Source organism: Eublepharis macularius, chromosome 9, assembly GCF_028583425.1.
Source record: "Eublepharis macularius isolate TG4126 chromosome 9, MPM_Emac_v1.0, whole genome shotgun sequence".
Classification (NCBI taxonomy): Eukaryota; Metazoa; Chordata; class Lepidosauria; order Squamata; family Eublepharidae; genus Eublepharis; species Eublepharis macularius.
The window spans coordinates 69902156-69915346 of NC_072798.1; the positions used below are offsets into that span (position 1 = coordinate 69902156).

At 40.6% G+C, this 13191-nt stretch overlaps 1 protein-coding gene across 2 annotated transcripts in view; it reads right to left on the minus strand.

Annotated features, from left to right (window-relative positions):
- Positions 1–13191, minus strand: part of ANO6 (anoctamin 6) — a 96993-nt gene that overhangs the window by 29782 nt on the left and 54020 nt on the right. For both annotated transcript variants that reach the window (XM_054988109.1, XM_054988110.1), the window contains exons 8-11: positions 12518–12652; positions 10702–10807; positions 5134–5194; positions 1278–1423 (exon numbers count right to left, since the gene is read on the minus strand). In XM_054988109.1, the coding sequence (XP_054844084.1) occupies positions 1278–1423; positions 5134–5194; positions 10702–10807; positions 12518–12652 (448 nt within the window). The remainder of the gene's footprint in view (positions 1–1277; positions 1424–5133; positions 5195–10701; positions 10808–12517; positions 12653–13191) is intronic.

The window sequence follows — 13191 nt, forward strand, 5'->3', positions numbered from 1 at the left end:
GCTCTGTGCTGAATATGTTCATTTTAACTCTAGGAAATATGAATCCGTCAGTTTCAGATGGGGGCTGTGGAAAGACACGTAACCAATTACCTTCCACTTTGTGTTCCACCATATAAATTACAGTCTGCCAGGACATGCATTCTTTGAAACTGAAGTTATAGCTAGCGAGCCTTATTTATTGGCAATAAGACTTCACCTTTGGAATGGCCTTTCCTTCTGGGATAAAATCAAATTTCAATATGAAAAATTTATTATGTCATTAACTGCTCTGTCAGTTTTCATCCTTTCTCACAGCTGTATTATAAACTGTGGTTTTAAAATATATACTACTTGTGAATTGCCAGGTTTTCTCCCCGAATTGCCTATATGTAACCTAAATAGTTGTTCACATCACCCTATACTCACAGCAAGAGCGAGGGGCTGGACTTCACCCAGTTCCCCCTTCTTGCTAGAGCCCCCCCCCATGCTACAGAGTATGTTCTTCTGGAGGATCATCACCTACCGTGCTATCCTAAGCAGAGTTACGTCCATCTAAGCGTATTAATTTCAGTGGACTAAGAAGGAGATAACTCTGCTTAGGACTGCACCAGCTGTAACGGACTTTCCAAACTTCTAATTTTATATCTTCACTATTAGAACCCAGAAGTTATTGAAGTCTGAGAATGAATAAAGGGCTATGTAGCAATTAATAAAGGGTATGCAACAGGCTGTAATAAGCTAATTTATAACAAGGCGTACCTGAAGTAGGGCATGGACTGATGATCAAATTCCATGTTCGTTTTTGTCTTCACTTCGAGGTGGCCAGAGGAGTTGGGAATAGGAGCAAATTGGGTTAGGGAAGTAGTGTTAGGAAAGGCAGGGATGGTTAGCCTTCTCTCCACATGCTCTTTTCCTGATTGAAATGCTCCCTCCAGTTGCTATTTGATCTGCTGGGAAACCATACAAGGATCTTGTATGGGACAGAGATCAAACACTCATCTCCCCAGCCTTATCTGACTTGCCAGCTACTAAAACTTCTGAGGTTGACCACAGATCTCCCAATGTCTCATTCTATTTGGCCTTCAGATCGTTTCATTAGAGATGGGGATTTGTATATGCAAAACACAAACTCTGTGGCCAAGCCATAGCACAGCTCCTTTCTCCTAGTATATTTGTATCACAGGTGCTGCTAAAAGTATCTGGTTCTGCCAGCTGATAAATTAGAAACTAGACCTCATTTGTATGATCCAAAAGGTTTCTCTTGTATTTCCGAATATGACTTCAAAAAAAGACATCACCTGCGTGATTTCATTCACAACAACATGATGGCATCGCGCCTCATACTCCGGGCGCACTTGCTCTTCTTGCTCTAAGAACTCCACAGTGTCCCATTCATATTCCAGCTCTGCCTGCCGTCGTTTCCAAAATTCTAGAAATAAAGTAACTAAAAGAAAAACAAGGTAAGGCTATAGCAAGACCATTTTGAAAACCTATATTAACTATTTCTTATTCTGGAGACAGAGAGGGTTGAAAGTCCAAATATTTTTTAAATGTATGGCTGTTTCCACACTACTTACCTTCATCTGGAATGCTGCGGAACGCCGCGAAAAAAACACGGAAGATAGCGTCTTCTCGCGCGAGAAGACGCTGTCTTCCATGGTTTTTTTGCAACGTTCCGCAGCATTCCGGATGAAGGTAAGTAGTGTGGAAATGGCCAAAGTTTTCAAATCAGATTTTCAGCAGAAAGGCTGAAATTATAATCTCAACAAGTGCTATAAGGTCACAAATAAGGAAAGAAGTAACATGAGCCTGATGTAAATATAATGCTCCAAGCCTAATAACTATGGGCGGGGATCAGGATCAGGCCATGGAATACCCCAGCCGATCTGCTCTCTGGAATGAACCTCCCTCCCTGCTGGTCTTAACCAAGGCTACTGCTTTTGCTGGAGCGTCTTAATTATGGTTAAATGTAACTAGTCATCTGTTAATCATGATTTGAAATCAAGATTCAAAGCTTGCCAAGAGCATGCTATTTGTTCTAAACCAGCCGTTGCTAAAATAACAGAAGCCTGTGAAATCTGGTTTGTTTTGAACCCCTATGAAAACATTCACCAATACAGGTCAGAGTTAATATGTTGTTAGTGCCAGGAAGCTATGTAAAATAGTTAAGTAGCTTGTTGATGCATGACATGAACCACAGCTATTTAACTGTTTCATGCATCCATTATTATATTTTCAATATCATTATTAATAATTATTTGGAATTGTGCAGCAGCAGTCTATTTTAGTAAATTATTTCAAAGGCTTTAGATTATATTCAACACCAATGTTTTAGGGGGAAAATGTTTAGGTCCCTTTTAAAGTAAAGTATTAAAAGATGAAAAATATTTAATTATAAAAGCAGGTTGTCAGGTTGACAACATATTATTTAAAATGCCACAACAGCATCTTTTTGTAGACTGTCCTTGATACAGTGTTAATGGCGATCTAAATCTTACTTCACATAGTGCAATTAAATTCCAATACAGTACTGATTTTAATCAGCAGTGAGTACTGCAATTAAATAGCAGTGATTAAAGCCAGTTAGTGACCTTGTAAGCAGTATCAGTTCAGTGACACAAAGTGCTTTCTGGGTAAACAATTTTACCTTGGCCACCACATGCAGCATTAGTTAGTCAGTGGGAACGCTCTGATTAACAAAATCTTTTTCTTACCACGAGATGTCCCTATTGCTTACAATTGCTGCATGCCTAGCATATGAACTACTGAAATGAAGAAAGAATGGATCATTACAACATTTATATTTCCTGAAGCCTTTGATCTGTCACCTCACTGCTTTCTTCCTGATATTCTAGTTGGCTACAAGCAAAGATTTAAGAAAAAAAATTGGAGGGCCCCTACCTTGGCAAGATTGTTTAAAGCCCCTCTGTTGAAAAGGGCAACTAATGTTTACCTGGCTGGGTAGCTGTGAGAGAATTGTATGCTGGGTAGTTTTTTCTTGTATTTATGCAAGAGTCTTGTAACTTTTTAACTATTTTGTTGTGTGTTTACATTTGCCTTTATAAGATGCTTTGAGCCATTGTGGACAATGGGAGGGTACAGATATTTTCATTAATAAAATAAAGAGATATGATTTTATGGCTTAATGCTGGCAAGAAGACAACATCTAGCAGGATACTTAACAAGAGGTTTTATTCTTTCATTACAGGCCTGGTTTACTTTCTTCTCCCTCTTGTCTTTCTCCTCTTGTCTAGAGGGCCTAGTCTGCCTAGCAATAGACTACGGTCTCCCTAAGGGGGCAAACTTCCAAATTTTAATGTGTTAACTTGCAAAGCAGCTATTAAAGCACAACATACAACCCTCCCCATTCCTGGAATCTATCACATATGTTATGAATAACATGTAGAACAGTGCCATGATAGTACGTGATGTCAAAGGGTACAGAAATGTTGGGAATGTATATATTTTTGCCCTGCATGGTTTAAATAGTACCCTACAGCCCCATCGTTGAAGCCATAGAGAAGAAATAACATATGAGATAAGACATCCATACCAACATCCAGTCCTCTGGTAGCTATACTCATGCATTTTTTCAAAAAGGTGTGTAGATGAAAAATAATCTGCCCATGTTTCAGTTCCCCGTGTTCATTGCTGAGGTGATGTACTTCAAAGAGATGTGATGGGAGAAAATCGACCCGAGCTAGATCCTGATATCCCCTCACACCATGGAATTACCTCTCCACAGCTACTGACCAGGTGAAAGATGACAGTTTTCTTAATTGGTTTTGTTAAATTATGCTCTGTTTGGGTTTATTTTTGAAGGTTTTGGACTGCCATTGCTGAGATTGTTTTACCATGTGCATAAATATGAGCATATAGATGTAGAACTGGCCATCTGGCACCATGTCCCTGAAAATGTTGGTGGGGGGGTAGGTCCCAGGTGCCCACCCGTGGGACCCCTACCTTGCCCACCAACCTGCCAGTGGTCAGTGGGAGGTGGCAAACTCCTGGAGGTTGCCCACCACTGGCAGGCACCTCAGGAATGTGCACCGTGCGTGTGCTCCCAACAGAAGCGGTAATGCACTTCCGGAAGTGATGTTGTTGCATCAGCCACGGAAGCATTCCTGTGCTTCATTTGGGGCCAATTTGGGCCCCCACGGGAGCACTCCCATGGGCGGCGTGATGACATCACTTCCGGAAGTGACACTGCTGTGCAGGCGCCGGAGCGTGCATGTGTGAAGGAGACCTCACCACCAGCACGGGCAAGTGCCAGATGTCCCCCCCGCCCTCAATTGGGCCAGTATAGGGACCTGGCAACCCTGAGGTGGGAATCAATGGAGAATTTTCTGTTCTGACATCCAGGGATGCTTTTCTGCACTCCGCACTATAGGCTGTGTGTGTAAAGAACCCCATGATCCTGGAGAAATAGTTTACTGTCCAGATCCTCCTCTAGCAGAATGTTTGAAGGAGCACCCTGCTTTCTGACTGTGTCAAGAGAAACGCTTTGCTTCTGAAGGTCAGCTTGAAATATGGGCTAGCAAATGCCTACTAAGTGAAATGTGATCTGTCTCCAGATGGAGAACACTTGAAGTATTGTTGTAGCTAAAAACTGTGCTTTTATTTTTATTTTCTTTATTCTTTACTTTTCATTTTTTCCTGTTGGTTTATTTGAGTGTCTAAAGAATAAAATCTTTTAATTTTTTTTTCATTGTTTCTGAGAAACTCTGAATTATTTTTCCAAATATATTTATTTAAAATATTTATGTCTGTCTTTCTCCTGCCAAACAGCTACTCTATCAAATAAAGCATTTTCCAGCCATTTTTATGGTCTGTTTCTAGACTGTGGAATATTTTATGAATATAATTTTAGGCCGATGAATGCTATTTTATGCTGTTTTTATGCCCTTAGCTTGTTTCATTATAACAGTTTTGAATTGTTTTACAATTTTATTGTATTGTTTTTACTATGTGAGTTTTCTCCAGCAGATCCTGCAGCGATGGCATACAAATTGTATCATAGATTCCTAGTATAATAGCACATGCATAATGGAATATGTTGTAAACATAGATGCATTTTGAAAACAACATCTGTGCTTGGACTTGAACAAACTAAATGAAACTCAATTAATAATAATACATTTGAAATTAGCTTACCCCATACTCCCATAAATACTGCGAACACTAGTGTTCCAAAGCTATCAAATATACACAGCTTCTGGAAAACATTAAGAAAATAATAGCTTAAAATATAAAGCTGTATTATTTTTCCACACTGAAACAGAACAAGCTCTTTTATCATTGTTGTACACAACCACACTAATTCCATTAGCACCGCCCAAGCATGGCGGATAAATTAATACACTTTAAGGAATTTTGTGCTTTAGTCAGCCTGGGCCTGCCACAAGCCCATTAGGATTACAGGGTCTTTTTACATGTTTTAGAAAGCAAATAAATATTTTAAACCATGATTCATGAAGTTGTATGTCTGGAAAGGCATTTGGTTACAAGTTTATATTGGGCTTAGAGAAACTTTCTCATATACCATACAAATGGTTGCAGTGGAATATTAGTTAATTAATTAAAATATTTATATACCTCTTTTCGGTCATACTGTCAAAGCAGTTTCTATACTTATATCATAAACATTCAAACCAACAACAAAAAATTCAAACTGAACTACCTCATTGTAGGAAATGACGAATTGGGCTGTATATAGAATTGATGAAGAAACAACCACCATTTTTAAACCTGATTACCCTGAGAAGCCGGACAATATCTCAACATTAGGAATACCAAGAATTATATTACAAACAAATCAAAACAAAGAAAACAAAACAAAAAGATACCATATGAACTGCCTCAGGAATGACACATTTCTCATGCAATGACAACAGCTATGAGATGATAATGTGATTGTGTAAAATCAATGTCACAGATCAGCCGTGCTGGATGTTGCATTCTTATTGTATAAACAAAGAACCCAACCATTCACCAATGGAAGGAAAACTGCAATGTGATCAGTGTACCCAGTACTTTTTAACAAACAAACAAACAAACAAACAAACAAAGAGATGCCAGTACTTATGATGTTCTCCCCTCTTAGCCCAAGTCCTGAATGCCTAAGAAGTGCCAGTATTCCACAGTGGTGCACGCACGCATGCATGTGTGTGAATGTTATGTGCTGTCAATTCATTTCTGACATATGGTGAACCTATAAATGAAAGATCTCCAAAACATCCTATCATTAACAGACTTGCTCAGGTCTTGCAAACTGGAGAACATGGCTTCCTTTATTGAGTCAAACCATTTCATTTGGGGTCTTCTTCCTCTTTTCTATTGCCTTCAGCTTTTCCTAGCCTTATTGACTTTTCCAGAAAATCTTGTCTTCTCATTAAGTGACCAAAGTGTGATAGCCTCAGTCTCATTATTTTAGCTTCTAGGGAAAATTCAGCTTTGATCTAAAACCCACTTATTTGTCTTTTTGGCCATCTATGGTATCCACAAAACTCTCCTCCACATTTCAAATCAATTACTTTCCTTTCTGCTAGCTTTCTTCACTGCCCATCTTTCACAGCAAATCTAATCCAGCTTTCCTTATGATATGTACTACATATAGGTTGAACAGATAGAGAGATAATATACATCCTTGTCTGACACTTTTGCCAATTAGAAACAATTCTGTCCCAACAGTAGCCCTCTTGTTCAGGGTACAGGTTGTGCATCAACACAATTAGATGTTGTGGCACACCCATTTCTTTTATCACCATTCATACCTTTTCATGGCTCTATTAGCCATCATAAATTTGCAATCTGATCTCTAGCACCTCTTCTTTGTCTGAATCTAGCGTGCATAGTTGGCAAGAGTCTTTGCTGTAGAATTTTGAGCATCACTTTGCTTGCATGGAAAATCAGCTTGATGGTCCGATAGTCGCTGCACTCTTTGGCATCCACTTTCTTTGGAATTGGAATGCAGACTGAGAGTTTCCAGTCTGTGGGCCATTGTTTGTTTTCCATATTTGTTGATATATTCTCGTAAAGATTTTGATGGACTCAGTTTCCGTAGCTTGAAATAACTCTATTGGTATTCCATCTACTCCTGGTGATTTGTTTCTCCCAATTGCTTTGAGTACAGCTGTCACTTCACTTTCTAAGATTTCAGGTTCTTCGTCAAAACCTTCTTTGAAGGAATCTGTCATCCTTCCATTTCTCATGTAGAGTTCTTCAGTGTATTGTTTCCATCTTTATTGTATTCTGATTGGATACTGTATTTCCATGATGATCTTTCAGCATCCCTTTGATTTCCTGGATCTTGTGGAATAGATCTCTTGTTCTTCTTTTTTGTTGTTCTCTTTTATTTATTTGCACGTGGTTATTAGATTTGGCACATATCCCCTGGGGGGAAAACGCTGAGCGTATCACAAAATAAGCATAATAACTCTATGTATGTTTAATGAAAAGATTTTCAAATGGTGTCAGAGAATCAGTTTTCCATCTGTTTAATTTTTTGCAAGCTACTGTTCAAAATGAAGGAGAAGGATATGCTTTCTTATTGTTGCTGCCCATTTTAAATGGAAGGATTTCTGTGCCAAGGGCTGCCTCACCGGAGGAGCTCCAACTCTCATCCTTCTCAAGCTCATTCAGGACATGGGCTACAGATATATATGAAATCCATTCAAGTTCATGGATTACCTGTTTCACTGTGGGCCAAACGAGATGCAGTGGGGAGATCCTCATATATTCAATCACATGCCCATCATTTCAATTGAAAGGGGGGGGGGGTGAATCTATTTTTCCATACAAAATGGAGTGTGTAGGCCAAGAGAGCTCAATTGCTGCACTTCCATTGTAGAAGCATTTCCCCCCTCCCATTTGGCCTTATTTCAGGACCTAGAGATACAGTGGAAGAAAAATGCTTCTAACGACAAAATGCTGCAAAGCAAGGGGGTGGAGACGGCGGTGATGAGCTTTCCTCTTGATGGAAAGGACAGGTAGACCCTGCCCACTTGGCTTTGTATTTAAAAAAAAACAAACCCAGACTCCCACCCCTGCTTCTTTAGACACAAGCAGGTAAGAATGTAAACAATAAACGTAACATTTCCCATCAATTTTGGCCTTCAAGCCGCTTGAGTAAGCCAAACTATTTAGCTGAGCATCCACATGGAGTACAGAAATGTATTTTAAAACTTGCAGGAGTAGGCTTGCCATGGAGAAAAAATACTGGGTGCTGAAGTTGAAGAGTCAGGCAAGTTAGGGAGAAGATACTCTTCAGTTATTCAGTTCTGAAGGCTGCACTTTTCCCCAAGAATAGCTTTGTGGAAATGTTGAAGCCATGAGGGGAAGATAACATTTGCCCAATTTTTTCACTCTTTTCTTCTGGGACTTTGAATCTCTAGGGAATAACATTTTCTTTACTGATTGTTCCTTTGCCCACCATTCCTTTTAAATGTCTAGCAAAGCAGATTTTCACAAATACACTGTTTTACACTCTCCACTTTCCTGCTCCATCAGAATCTGCAGGGCAAAGTTGCCATGTTTAGTTTCCTTTGGACGAACACTGGTGCCTTAGCAAAATTTATTTATTTACAAATATATAGAAGTGAAGCTTAACTGGAAGCAAAGAGGCATTCTTACAGGGCAACAAATCTACACCTCAAAACATTTCACTCACAGCCAACTCACAACTATCTCTGTTCTACTGTTTCTCTCTGATTTCATATTATCAAGCTGCTGCTTCTGATGACCAAACTAGATGGAATGTGAAACCAGGGTAGTTTTTATTGCCACGGTCCTGATAGGCAAATAGCAGCCGTGTTGTTTTTCCTATCTCAATCAACCTCTTACAGAAGCTACTTGACCTATTCAGGAAAACAAAGCAGCAACTGGCTATCAGCTGTTTCAGATTAGGAAATCCATTCCCCCCTCAGCTTCCTCAACATAAATCCTCCACCCCACCATGCAGCTGCTATTTAACAATAACTAACACTTGGGAGAGCTACAGTGCCATCCTAAGCAAAGTTACACCATTCTAACCCCAGTGAAGTCATCAGGCTTAGAAATAGTACTGTGGATCTTCCAGGTGTTCTTTCACTGCCAGTCGCAGATCTCCTAGCATCTCTTCTAGTTTGGCCCTCAGACACAATCTGCCAAAAATCCTTTGAGGTCCAGCACCTGCCGGCGAATTATCCATTTCATTCACACATTGCTGGATTGCTGGACAATAGCAATCATATGCAGCTGTGTGAACAAGCTTGCAAATGACGACTCTAGTGCAAGGATACCACTATATCCAATGATGTGTGGCTGTAGGCCTGGCCTCTAGCCAGGCATCATTCTAGTGAAACTGATTCACAATAATCAGACTACAAAGTCACAGACTCTGTAGCACTCTGCCTTCAAAAGAATTAAAAAGAGAAGAAAAAGGGTCTTGCAGTACCTTAAAAACTAACAGCTTTACAGTAGCATCAGCTTCCATGGGCTAGAGCTCACTGCATCTGATGAAATGGCTCTAGCCTCCAAAATCTTATGCTATAGTAAATCTGTTAGTTTTTCCAGTTCCACAAATAGACCTGTTGCTTTCACTGCAACGGATGAACATGGATACCTCCACTGTAATCTAAGACATGAGACTTAACTCCCTGATAGAGTTGGGCACAAGCTGGGAAAATTCTGAACCATGCAGTTTATGGTTTGTTGTGTTTCATAAACCATGAACCACAAACTTTCACGAACTTGCCCCGGTTTGTGAACTGGTTTGTGAAAACGTCACTTCCGGGTAGAGATGGGCACGATCCGCATTATGATAGAAAAAAAACCACGATAATGGCGATCGCGCGATCGGGACCCGGCGGATCGTGCTTGGGCACAGCCAACGATCCAGCAGTCGGGAGGGGGGCTGGATCGGGGCTTGATCGGGGCGATCGTGCTTGGATCGGGAAGCCAGACACTCAGGCACCAGCAATCTATTCCCCTGGCAACGGAGCCAGGGGAAAGCCTGAGCTGTGTTTGCCCTCCTTCTGTCGCCCTGGAAACCCAAATGGAAGCCTAGCTTTCCTTGATCAGCAAGGCTTCCTTCCAACCACGGAGCAGCAAAGCAGTCACCAGCTGGGAGAAGACACCCAAGGGAGGGAGGGGGAAGGGGGTGTTCTGTAGCCATGGGCACTCCAATCTCATCCCTGCAAACCCTGATAGGCAGCTCTGATGGCCAAACACAGACAGCCAAACACAAACACAGATGCCGCCGGCATCAGCCACCGTTCCTGTATCGCTGGGAACAGCGGGGCGCCCCTCCGCTTTTGCCTCCATGATCCACGGATCGGAAACAGGAGATGATCAGTGTGGATCATTAACTCGGGATCGTCGCTGGTGCTGATCCACGATCAGCTTGATTGGTATTTTGGGGGGGATCATGCCCACCTCTACTTCCGGGTCAGCAGAAGGTCTGCAAAGAGTCTATCCCACCCCCCCACCCCTGTTGCCTAGGAAACTGATTGATCGGCGCCAGGCTGTCTGCAGTGACAAACCAAAATACAAACCAAATGAACTGGGCTAAAAGCCATCATGGTTTATGAGAAATGAGCTCCCATGAACTGCTGGTTTGTGAACCACAAACTGGCCCAGTTTGTGACGAACTTTGGTTCGTATTTCAGTTCATGCCTGCCTCTACTCCCTGATGTTCCAATTTAAGAATGCATTTCCCTCTGCTGTATGAGGTAAGGTTGTTACCTTAGATGATCCACAGGTGATGTTGAGGTTCCAGTATGTACATTCCTGATCACACTGTGGGCACATGATAATGTTGCCGCCTATGTTAGGGTCACACACCTCTTGGCTAAAAACAGAATGAATTCATCATATAAACTGTGTAACAATGAACAAGTTACCCACCGTCCTCATCATCTTCTTTTAGATTCCAGTTTACTAGTACTTCCAAGCCATAATAGATGTGATGTGTGAACATGTACTTATTTATTCATGTACTTGCTCTGCATGAATGGTGGTTACATGCAGATGTATGTAACATTACCCTGATGGTCTTCAATGGGTGAGGAAAGGGTTAAGCACACCTTCAGTTGCTGTTTCTCCACTCTAGGTCATATCCCTCCCTCCAGTGACCTTTTCCTGGAGGGGAGTCCTAAATGCTTGCTTCGGCTCAGACATATGTGGCTAAACTGTCCAAGAGCAGAATGGAACTTTCCTACCTCTCTTCTCCCACTGCATCCCACAGATCTCCATAAAATGCTGCTCCTGGGGGACTGGAGACCCCAAGCAATGACAGCAAGAAGGGCTACAGCAGGATGTGAGAATAAACACAAATCATCAATTAAGTTTGGATCCCACCAATATACTGGAATCGTCTATCTGGTATTTTTCTTAGGCTGGCATCCTGAAACACCTTATATGTAGAACAAACCCATTCATTTCTTCTTTTGTATTAGTATTGATTTCAGTTCCTTTGTGAGGAGCACTCAGGAAGTTTTGGTTGATAAATCAAATAAATAAACATCTTGCGCTATTAACTTTCAAAGCCGAATTCCCCATTGATTTTAGTTGGGAGTTGGATGCACAGTTACCGATATTCCTACGTGCATCTGTATGTCCAGAAAAGAGGATGACTAAAAGTCTGGGAAAATATTAGCAGCTTTGACTAGGGAAAAACTGTACAGCAAAGCAACAAGATTTAAGACTCAAAAAAGGAGCTTTACGGGCTCATCTAGACACATCTCTGCACTGTTTATATATAAAACATGAAGTGGGAATCTTTTTTTGCATGGAAGGGCATGCATGGGTGAGGAGAACTAAACCTCTTTCTTCCCACAGCTTATCTTGCATTGCATTATTGCTTCAAATACTTTCACTTCTATCACTGTTTATTTCTGGTATCAGAGCTGAACTGGGTATAAAATGCTTCAATATAACCCCCCCCCCCTCCCCGCAGTATTATACATGAACAAGACAGATGCATGAATAAATAAGTTCATCCCATTGTATCTAGTTTCATCCTAAGATATCTCTTCCTAGTCTTCCAAAGACTATTAGAAAGCCTTAATAATATCTAGAGTCTGTAAAAAATATTGTAAAACAGCCAATTTAACACATGAGACTGCCTTATACTGAATCAGGCCTTTGCTCTATCAGGGTCAGTATTGTCTGCTCTGACTGGCAGCAGCTTTCCGGGGTGTTATGCAGAGGTCTTTCATACCACCTGCTTCCTGATCCTTCTCACTGGAGGGGGCCAGGGATTCAACCTGGGACCTTCTACACACGAAGATGATGCTTTAGCACCAAGTCACAGCCCTCCCAACTGTGAAGCTGGTCTTATCCGCAGTATTGTAACCTGAATTCTGGATCATATGCACCTCTCCTAGGCAATGCTCTTACCATTAAATTTCATTTGAAAAATCAATAAAGGTGCTAATTAAAAGCAATCACAGAACTTTTTAAAGATTATATACAATGTAGACTGTGTATATTTACATATAACTCTTATCTCATGCTTCCCTTTCTTATAACGTTAACAACACAAACTGTTACAGGTTACCTCCAAGTACAGTTGTCTTTTGTCAAATATCCATACAAAAAGCATCCAAGTCCAACCACTGCTGCCAGGAGTAGCATCTGAGTATAGAAACCCAACCAAGCAAAGTAGATCCCAATTTTCTCACCATAGTATTTTCTGTTGATACAAACACATTAATTGAAATACAAAGATATTGTATATTGATTTTAGTTTTTGTTTTTATCAATTTTAACTGTTCACCGCCCAGAGCCCCTGGGATGGGCGGTATATAAATTGAATAAATAAATAAAAAATAAATAAATAAAAGAGGCTGTACTTCCTTTGTCCCAAAGAGTTAAGGAGAAAAAAATCCCCTTCATGTTGCATGATAGCACCCTTCAGTCATTCTCTATTACTATCGCTGTTGCACTTCCTAGTATTAATTTCAATTTGCCATGCAGCAGTTAAAGGAATAGGCATTCTGCCTAAAAGTAACTGTCCTGGCCTATAATGGCAATTCCACTTATGCTCGTATTTGTACCATGCATGCATATAAAAAGATATTCTCATTGCATTGCCCATGAATGTGAAATGCCCATCTCTCATCTTCTGAGGATAGTACATGGCCTCTTTATCTAGAAGCTGATGTTAAGAATACTGATTTTGCTGCATTTTAATATTTGTATTTTTTTTTAAAAGTCATAATCTTGAACATA